We start from the raw sequence: 10,203 nt of genomic DNA, 5'->3' as shown, positions 1-10,203 counted from the left end.
GTTTTGTATTTACGCTAACTTCTCTCTTTTTTTTTTCTTGTGGTGTTGGTAATATGAATGTCCCCTGTTGTGGTCTGGTAGTTAAGTGTCAGAATCAATCAGGGGGGAATCAAAGGGGGGGCTCCTTAACTCGTGCTGTAAGGTCACTATGTGCCATTCACTAACAAACAAAAGGTCTCTACAGATTCAAAGTTAGGTGAAATCTGTCATTCTGAACAAAAAGCAAGTGACCACAAGGATCAGGCAGAGGGAAAGAGAAGGTGGAGTGAGGTTAGAATAGGGAATTTATCAGATTGATGGGAGGGGAGGGGGGGATTGGTGCCAATTAATCCTTTGGGGTTTGGGAGGGAGGTGGGACCCTCTCCCTGCACTGTCAGGGGCTTGTCCAGGAGCTGATTGGAGCCAGTGATCCACATAAAATAACCTCAGCCCGCACTGACCACTTCCATCCTTCACATGTCTAGCAGACTGGAAGCAGCAAAAAGAAAGTTAACTTAATTGATCGTCATCATCCTCACCATTCAGTCAGCATGACCGGGAGAGACGAGATTTCAGAGGGGAAATCAAAAGTGAAGATCCTGGCTCCCAGTGCAGGAAATGACAAGGGAGGGCGCTTCCATGGACCTGCCATGAGATCCAAAGGTTTTGCCATCACTGACCTGCTTGGTCTTGAAGCGGAGTTACAGCCCCCCTCAGTGTCTGTGTCCAGCTGTGAAGGACCTGGAGCTGGTCTTGGTGGGGTCTCTTTGGCTAATGGCTCTCTTCCACTTGGGTTGGGGTTTCTGTGTGGCTTTGCATCTCAACAGCCCACTGGAACTACCTGTCTCCTCCCAACTCACATTCCCTTTCTGCAACCAAGATCAGAGCACCAGTACCTCCACCCTTCAGAGAAGCACAAGGAGAACATCTCTGGTAACTTAAGATCCATTGCCATCCCATACCATCGTGAATTCTCCCTGTCTAACTATATCCATAGGGAAAAAGTAGCAATCTCTGCCCCATCTAACTGTACTTGGGATGTGTATACATTTATAAGTTTGGAATTTTGCATCAGTAATCATGGGATACTTTGGGAGTTTATTTTAGTAGCCCATCAAACATAGAGCAGATAATTCCATTAGTGTTGTAGGACTTTGTAGAGATATTTCACACTCAGATATCCACTCTTCTGGTATGAGATGTTAAAATTACCACTTTCTTTTTCCTTTAGTTTAGAATGTGTCATACTTCTCGGTCCAAATTAATAAATGGGTGATGAAAATTGGAGAAATTTTATGTATTTTAAATGTTACCAAGATTTGTCATCATTAAGGATCGTGGTCCATTTAAATCCTTCTCATTCTTGGAGACAGCAGCAGGGGAAAGTAAAGACAGGAGAAAGGAACTTTTTGGGATCAGTGAGCTGTCCAGAATGCAAGGGGTCTGCAGTGGTGCTGAAGGGGAGAGTGATTTAATAGAAACGTAACTTAAAATAGTATTGTCATTTTCAGAACATACATGTTAAGTTCAATTTAGTGAAATATCTAGATTTTATGCATAGACATATCCCAGTAGATTGGGGACTTTAGCCAACATTCTAAAAAATTGCCATCTGCAATAATATTACAAATGGTTTCCATGTCAATTCTTTCACTTGCTCTAGAATTAATCTTTACATATAATTCCCAACACGTATCATTCAATAATTTCATTATCTTTTACTCCCTATCCCCGAATTGCATTATATTTTGCACCCTAGCAGCTGAAATTCATTTTTAGATTTTGTTAAAAATCAGTTTTAAATGAAAATGTCTAGAACCAACAGGTAAATAATTAGTATTTGTCTTATTTCTAGATGATGAGAGCTTAATAGGGGATAAGAATGATCTGAAATCATCCAACTCGCAGGCTAAACGAAAGAAAAGAAGACACAGGTAAAATACGAATTTAGCATGATTTGGGCCTATTTAACATGTTCATTTGACTACATTTTAAAGAGCAGCTTTAATTTAAATTTGACTCTACAGAATATATATTTTTTCATAAATGCATGTTGAAAAATGTAATGTTTGTCATTGTTTATTATACAATACTGTATTAATCCAGCTGAAATTGCGTACTGTAAACTCCAGGCAAAAGCATTTTCCCTTTAAAATTCCTGAGTAAAAAACAATTAATTAATGAATTAATTAAGGGATTCTGTGCTCTGATCTGGCATTTATTAGGATACATATATGGCTGCTATATCATCAACTGCACAAAAAATGAAATCAGTTTTGCTTATGCTTACAATGGCTTTATCCAAAGGTGCTTGAAAATTTGTAGCACAATCAGGTGTGAGTGAGGTTAAAATATAACTTTTATTAGAAACTATTTTTACAACATGATAAATGGATCAATAAGGCATTACTGTGAGTTTGTATATAGCTCCATAGATATGAATATATATAAATATCTATCTGTACATGGATTCTTTTTTATATTTAAGCATGTGTATGAATAAATAAATGTATTTGGGCTTACAGGACTGTGTTTACTGCTCATCAACTGGAAGAATTAGAGAAAGCGTTTAATGAAGCACATTATCCTGATGTATATGCCAGAGAAATGCTTGCATTGAAGACGGAACTTCCCGAGGACAGAATACAGGTGAAATGAATGATCTCATATATATTTATATATTATTAAAATTGACATTTTATTACAAGTTATTCTATTGAACTAATAGGGAGTACGGTTTAACAAAAATAGTAGTGGATACACAGAATAACCATTCAGCAGAGATGATAGCAGAAAGTAAAGGAATTCAATACAAAGGGTGGTTTTCATTAGGAAGACAATAAACATGGAAGATCTACATTTTAGATAGTGTGTGTACACAATAGTGTAGCAGATTGTATGCTATCTGAAAACAAATTCTCAATTGCTTTGAATGAAAAATGTAATTATTTCTATATTCTGCAGGAAATTTCTCACATCCAAGTATATATTTATAGGAATGCCTTGTTTGGTACCTTTGAACCAATGCTGGATTTAAAAAAAGGCACAAAACTAGTTAATTATTATTATTTTTTTTAATAATGCCTCTTGTCCTTTGGCAGTACAAGCTAGTCTCAAAGAGTAATTGAGTAACTATACCAACTGTCAGCATCACCAAAATATTATACTGTGTTACAACAGTGTATTTTGACCACTATATCATTTCTTAATAACTGTTAACTGTAAAATCTCAGTTTTGTATCTTGAATATTTATTCTGGGGGTTTATTTACTAAACAGTGTATTGGGATAAGTAAAATAAATTTCAAGCTGTTTCACTGAGCAAGATTTTGCAGCTCTGTAGTCATTTCGCCACAATTTACTATTCAATCACTAAAAATGGGTTTCATAGAGTAAGCAGTAACTCAAGAACACATTTGTAAGATTAAATCCAAAATAGCATTGGGAGAATCTTTGAAATTCAACTGAGCTGGACATTTACCCAATTCAGCTGGTTTAACCTATATTTTTAACCCAAAGTAAAATATTGGCCTTTGGATTATTGTTAACCTACAGAACCTTTCACATCAATCAAGAGAAGATTATTTTGCAATAAATTGTATTTTCTAAGAAACCAATAACTGTGTGTATTTTATTATAATTAAACTTCATGCACTGAAAGGAAAAAAAAAATAGAAGGTCACTTCTTATTTTCATTAAAAAAAAAGAAAAATTAAAATAAATATATACATTTATCAGTTAATTTTTAACATGTATTAGATCAAAGTTGGTACAATGCTGTTCAATTCATGGTTTTTTGTTGTTTTTTTTCTAGAAGAATTGCAGTTTAGGGATGCATACACATTTATGGGCAAACAATACAAGTTTGATGTAAAAACCTCCAAAAACACACTTTATTTACCGCCCAGTAATAACAATAAATTGTCCGGTCATCTAAGTCAAATTAATTGAATGCTGAAAGTTTTATTCATTAATTTGGAAATTTGGGGGAATGTAAATAAAATTCCACATTTTAGACTAAAATAGTTGAGCTAAAAATATAGATAACATGGAGATTTTATTTTTCAGTTCAGCTAGTTTTGGCCTTAAATTTGAAATGAACTTTGAATTCACTACAATTTCAACTTTAGTGAATAACCTGTACTTTATAAGGCATAGAGTTAATCCAGGTTATTTCAGAGTGAATGTCAAATGTAAGTTCAAAGAAGCTTAGTCGAAAGCATAGCTGGCATAGAAAATGTTTCCAGTCTGTCAATTTTAACCTTAAATTTGAAAATCACTTTGAATTCACCTTGAATTTTCACTTTACTGAATAACCCTTAAAAAAAGGAATTCCCAACTTTATAGACAAGATGGAGAACTTTTCCAATATGGCTATAATGACCTAAAATATGTACTTTGCCACAATTCCTGATTTGGTGACTAAATCCCTCAGTTAAATTGTATGCATGACTCATGATACAAATATAGTCTGCACTATACTATGATGTACAAATGAATATTATATTTTTATTTATATTAAATTATTGCATTTGAAAAATGAAATTGGATGTTTACTGTATATAGTATGGATTTTTACCAGTTCAATGAGTAGAACGTCTGTTATATTGCTGGACTTACTCCGATACATAATTATTTTTTTTTATGAACAATTGTAAACAATTTTTGAATAATAAGTAATACGTAATATGTGACGATTATAAGCAAGCTGATCGGTAGTCACAGATTCCATGAACTATAACAAAGTATATACATAGACACACACTGGTGCAACATGAATGGAAGCCCTCCTCTTGCAAGCTTACAGAACCCCTTAAGGACACATGACATGTGTGACAGGTCATGATTCCCTTTTATTCCAGAAGTTTGGTCCTTAAGGGGTTAAGCAGGTTGAGGTGTTGAGGTATGAAGTGAAAAACATAATCAGGATTTACTAGATAGGCAAATAAGTTTATAGTTTGCAGAAGAAAAGTCATTTGACCAAATGGGAAATAATGTGTTGCTTATCGGAAAAATGTTCTTCTCTTACTTTTCAACAAGCAGGCGGACTAGTTTATGGCTTTATATACAGGAAGATGTGTGATTGTAGGGGGAGGAGGGTTCTACCAGTGTATGTGTGATTTAAATTCCAACTCTAGGGGAGGGTAAGATAGGTAGGTGACATTAAAGGGACACATCGGACAGGCATTTCACATTGGACGTGAAAATCACATGACATCACGTAACACTGCGTGCAATATGCTGACATCACAGCGAGAACCAAGTTGCATTAATACATGCATTGCTGTATCTGTCCTACATCCCACGGAGCGAGGGGGGTGCAATCCCCTGCCTCCTGCTTCAAGAGTCAAGTGACTGCCAGGGAACCTTCACAGTACAAGTATCTGGGTAGTTTCCCCTCTGTGAAAAATAAAATATTGGCTTGCACAGTATATTGTGGCTTTGTGCAGGATAGTTTATTATAACTTGTTAGACCAAAAAAAAAAATAACAGTCATGCCAAGGAATTTCAAGTAATATTTCTAAAACACAATGAGCTCTAAAATAACAGGCAAGATATTGTAATTTTTAACTATATATGTGTGTCAAGTGTATTGTTTTGGTTTTTTATCACTGTTGATTGTGTTCCTAATATTATTTTATATTGTCTCTGCTATAACACAGGTCTGGTTCCAGAACAGAAGAGCTAAGTGGAGGAAGCGTGAGAAGTGCTGGGGACGAAGCAGTGTTATGGCGGAATATGGGCTTTATGGTGCCATGGTGAGACATTCCATCCCTCTACCAGAGTCCATCATTAATTCAGCAAAGAATGGACTGGTGGGTTCCTGTGCTCCCTGGCTGCTGGGTAAGGGTCACTTCCAATTGCTGCTGTTTCCCATTTACCAAACGCTGGTTATAGAACAGGGGTAGGCAACCTTCAGCACAAGATTTTGTAGACTACATCTCCTATGATACTTTGTCAGCATGACGACTTTAAGAGAATTATGGGAGATGTAGTCCACAACATCTGGAGTTCCAAAGGTTGCCTACCCCTGTTATAGTATATTATTTTCTACCATTGCTTTTAGAGAACACGTTGAAAACATTCAGAAAACGGGTTTAAGAAAATTGAAAAAAAAAAAAAAATAAGCAAATATGTATGTCACAGGCAAAGAGCAGCAATTACAACAGGAAGGTATATGCCATCACAAGGCCATATGTTCTGCTCATGAAAATCTGAAACTTTATATAATAATAATAATAATAATAATAGCAGTATAAATGAAAATATAACGCATATTAGTGGGTAGAGCTATATTTCACACAGTTTTACCTTTTCAAACAGTAATACAATGTTATTTTATTTTATCTAACATTAAATGGGCCGTTGCAACCTTTCATTTTTTCATTTGTTTGTTCGTTTACTTGCCTGCAAAATAAAGCTACGTTTCCAAAATACTCAAGATGCTCATTTGATAAAGTGTCATTATAGCAGCACAGTTTCTTATATACCTCAGTAAATAGGAATAGGTGAAAATTGACATTAATTCCTTGCAGTAATCTTTGCATTTGGACCTATTACCCCCTTCATTAAGAGCATGGCCTAATGAGGGTTTATAAAACTTTTCTTCCAGCTCTGTCTGTGTCTTGTCTAACTGGTTTACTTGATGAAAACGTAATGCTTTACATACTTTGCAAGACGTGATACAGCACACCAACAATCTACATTTGCAGGACGTGATATAGCACACCAACAATCTACATACTGCATTATTTTGTCTGTCTACAGATACTCAGATGCTTATTTTTACATAGTTGTTATGTCTATGCAATAAATATAAAATAGTATAAGCACAATTTGTTTTTTAAAAATGTCAGGAAATAATTTTGTTGATTAAATACAACTTGTATATACCACGTTTTTATGTTGCTAAGGCTCATTTGAAATTTTTTTTTGGTTCACAGGGATGCATAAAAAATCCGTTGACATAACCCGAAAAGACGAAATAGATGAAGCAGAAGCAGAGAGTTTCAGAGCGCGTCATCAGAATGAAGCTTTGTTAAGCAAGGAGGCAGATTCACAAAGACGCTCTCTGCAAAAGAGCAGTGCAATGGACACTTCAGAAGACAGAGCCATTGACCTCTCCAGCACTTCAAAGCAAGAAAACCAGGGCAGCATGAGAAATGTCTCCATTCGAGACAGTCATAGTGACCTTACGGACAGTGAACACTAAACTGGTACAAAAAAAAACAGACAGCACACACACAACAAGAAAAGAGACAATGGAAAGACTGTCACAATCAAATCGCACTGACGTTAACCTTTTGAGTGCAAGAGACATACGCAATACACGCACGCAAGAAATATGTTTCCTACCTCTCTTCCACTCAACAGTTTAACCAGCATTTATGTACATTTATTATTGTAAAAATATCCAATATTTTCAAACTTTTTTTTTGTAAGATCATTTTTTTTAACAAGCAATTTGTATTAAGGTGTTTGCAAAGTCAGAGTATGAGCTTAATGTTTACTATAAATCAATAGATTTTTTATGTATTTTTTTTTGTTTTTAAACATCAATTGCTATTGCAGGACATGTAGGTATTGTAAATAATTATTAATAATTGTAAATAAGCATAGCAAATAAAACAAATGTAAACTGGGGTACTGTAAAACAAATAGTTGAAAAAGGTGAAATATGCAATCGTAGGGCAAAAATAGGAGCCATATATGAACAAAAGGAAAACAATTATATGTTAGGGAATCTAAAATCAAGTTCTGTTTTATTTACATTGTTACATAAAAAAAACTCTCTTCACGAGTTATTTATTGTGAACCACTGTATATACAATTCACAATTATTCAGTACTAACAGTTATTTGCTAAAGTGAGAATTGTTAAGGATTCAACATGAATTTAAAATTGTAGACTAAAATAGCTGAAATAGACGCCTAGATGAGTTGGAGAATTTTTCCAGTTTAGTTAATTTGGCCTTAAATTTGAAATTCACTTTGAATGCTTGACAATACTCACTTTAGAAATATAGACTAGTTATTGCTCAGGAATACTTTTCCCGTTCAGCTAGATTATTCTGCTTGAATATTATATTCATAGCACATCTTCCTTTGGAAGGAATTGTCGAGGATTCATAGAAAATTCCAGAAAAATCTCAAATGTCTCATACCACAAAAGCTGACTTAGAAAAAACTCGAAAAAGATTTTTCAGGCAGGACATCCTGTAGCCAATAAACCTAATGAGAGTTGTGTGATTCTATAGCGCCACCTGCTGAGTGAATGGGTTCTTGCAGAACCCTTATCTGTCCCATTTGTTAATTTTACAGTTCCTTTTACACCAACATGCACATTTTTCTAATTTAGAAATACGGCTAACGTGAGGCTTTATTTTGGCATGAAATAGTTATGGTATCTGTATATGTCCAAGTACAGATTTCATTTAAATTTTCTGATCATATCTCAACTTCATGATAATTTGATATTAATATGTTAATATGTCCATCTTGGCGAGTTTGGCCTATATTTTGTAATTCTCTTTTTAATTCAAAACCATTTACTGTTTAGGGATTAAACCCAAATAAATGAGATGTAACCTGGTGGTGCTTTGTGGGTAGAAAGCTAAAAGACTTAATTGCTAAATATTGAATATCAATATTAATTATATTAGTTGAGGCTGTTCAATACTTCACTAAATTGATGTCAATAAAATGTCTTATTTTTCTTATACCTGGAATAATAGGCTTGGGTCCAAGAGCTATATTGGAACTAAACGTTTGTCTTTTATTATTATTATGATGATATTTTCTTATGTGAATATGTGGTCTGTTAAATATTTGATAATGACATACTTTTCAAAGTAAATATTTTCATGTAAGAGAGAATTGAAAGCACACTATAGTTTTAATATATTAAAAGAGCACAGTCTGATAAGCATTCAAAATATATTTTTACGATATCAATACATTTTGATAGAAGCCATTTTTTACATATGCCACGTTTGGACTTCCAAACTGTTATATACATCAGGTATGATTAGCACGAACTTTAATAGGCTAAACAGAATAACAGAATCTTGGTAAAATTCTATATTGTGTGAAATAAAACCTGTAAATTGTTTTGTAAATATTTTGATTGTCTGTATAGCAGTGTTCCAATTTTAGGCTTTGTTTCTCAGCCTTTTCATTTCTATGTATTGAAGCACTTTGATAGTCAGGAGTTTTCTGAATTTCTGTTTACTATATTTTATCATATATTTATTATGTATCAACCAATAAATGTTTTCTGTATGCTTCAGTGTAAAACTATGCTCCATTTCAGTGGAATGTCTGAGTGTAAACTGGGAGGGAGCCTGCATATGTCCACTCGAAAGACAATTATTCTTGTTCTGCCTTGAGCATGGTTCCTGCTAAGCATTTTATGCTAGTAGGCCAGCAAAGCAACATATAAAAGGAATATTTAAAGGAACACTCCAGACACCATAAAAACTTTTTTTTAGAATGAAGTTGTTATGGTTTTAGAAGATCCCTGAAGCCGGCTTACCATTGGTTCAGTATCTAGCACCTGGAAGCCTAGAAATCCTCGGCCTGGGGGCGCTGCATATTGGCTGAGCGCATCGGATGACATAGCTTATCATTTGCAAAACGGCTTGAGCAATGTACACATTTATTCAAGCGGTTTTGTGAATGGGGCGATGCTGATTGGCTGAGAATGTCAGCTGACGCAGCTTCTCATTTGTGAATGGGGAGCTACTGACTGGCTGAGAGCATCTGCTGATGCTCTCATCCAATCAGTGGCGCCCCTGGCCTTGGTTTTCTCTTTTAAAATCCTCATCAGTGGGAAGACAGAGGGTAGAGTGACCAGGCGCTCGATTCAGAACTTTGGGGTTAAACTGTTTGTGAACAGTTTAACCCCTTAAGGACACATGACATGTATGACATGTCATGATTCCCTTTTATTCCAGAAGTTTGGTCCTTAAGGGGTTAAAGCCTGAAGGTAAGCCAGCACCAGTCACCTTCTGGCACCATAACAACTTAATTCCAAATAATTAATTAATGTTATTCTGCCTGCAGTGTTGCCTTAAGAATATTTAGCAAGCCTGTCATTTACAGTAGTATGGATGCCAGATTAATCTTCAGGTAGGTTATTGCTTTAAGCAATACATTGTTCAGACAAAGTATAAGTATATCACTTCCTCCTCACTCAAGATCTCCGCTGTAAGCTGGCAGCTGCG

At 35.0% G+C, this 10,203-nt stretch overlaps 1 protein-coding gene across 1 annotated transcript; it reads left to right on the top strand.

Annotated features, from left to right (window-relative positions):
- Positions 1-437: 437 nt before the first annotated feature.
- VSX1 (visual system homeobox 1) lies at positions 438-7,691 on the top strand. Its single transcript, XM_063441394.1, has 5 exons — positions 438-912; positions 1,835-1,913; positions 2,505-2,628; positions 5,642-5,822; positions 6,923-7,691. Exons 1-5 carry the CDS (start codon positions 531-533, stop codon positions 7,189-7,191), a joined length of 1,035 nt encoding a protein of 344 aa, XP_063297464.1. The 5' UTR covers positions 438-530; the 3' UTR covers positions 7,192-7,691.
- The last annotated feature ends 2,512 nt before the right edge of the window (positions 7,692-10,203 follow it).

Source organism: Pelobates fuscus, chromosome 2, assembly GCF_036172605.1.
Source record: "Pelobates fuscus isolate aPelFus1 chromosome 2, aPelFus1.pri, whole genome shotgun sequence".
Lineage (NCBI taxonomy): Eukaryota > Metazoa > Chordata > Amphibia > Anura > Pelobatidae > Pelobates > Pelobates fuscus.
Note: the sequence above shows the minus strand (reverse complement) of the source record. Positions and strands in the feature narration are given on the sequence as shown.

Excerpts from the sequence above, each read along its gene's own strand:
- VSX1 (XM_063441394.1), top strand. The coding sequence starts at position 531 with ATGACCGGGAGAGACGAGATTTCAGAGGGGAAATCAAAAGTGAAGATC. Across the intron at positions 2,629-5,641 it reads TTCCCGAGGACAGAATACAG|GTCTGGTTCCAGAACAGAAG; the intron begins GTGAAATGAATG and ends GCTATAACACAG. Across the intron at positions 5,823-6,922 it reads CTGTGCTCCCTGGCTGCTGG|GGATGCATAAAAAATCCGTT; the intron begins GTAAGGGTCACT and ends TTTGGTTCACAG.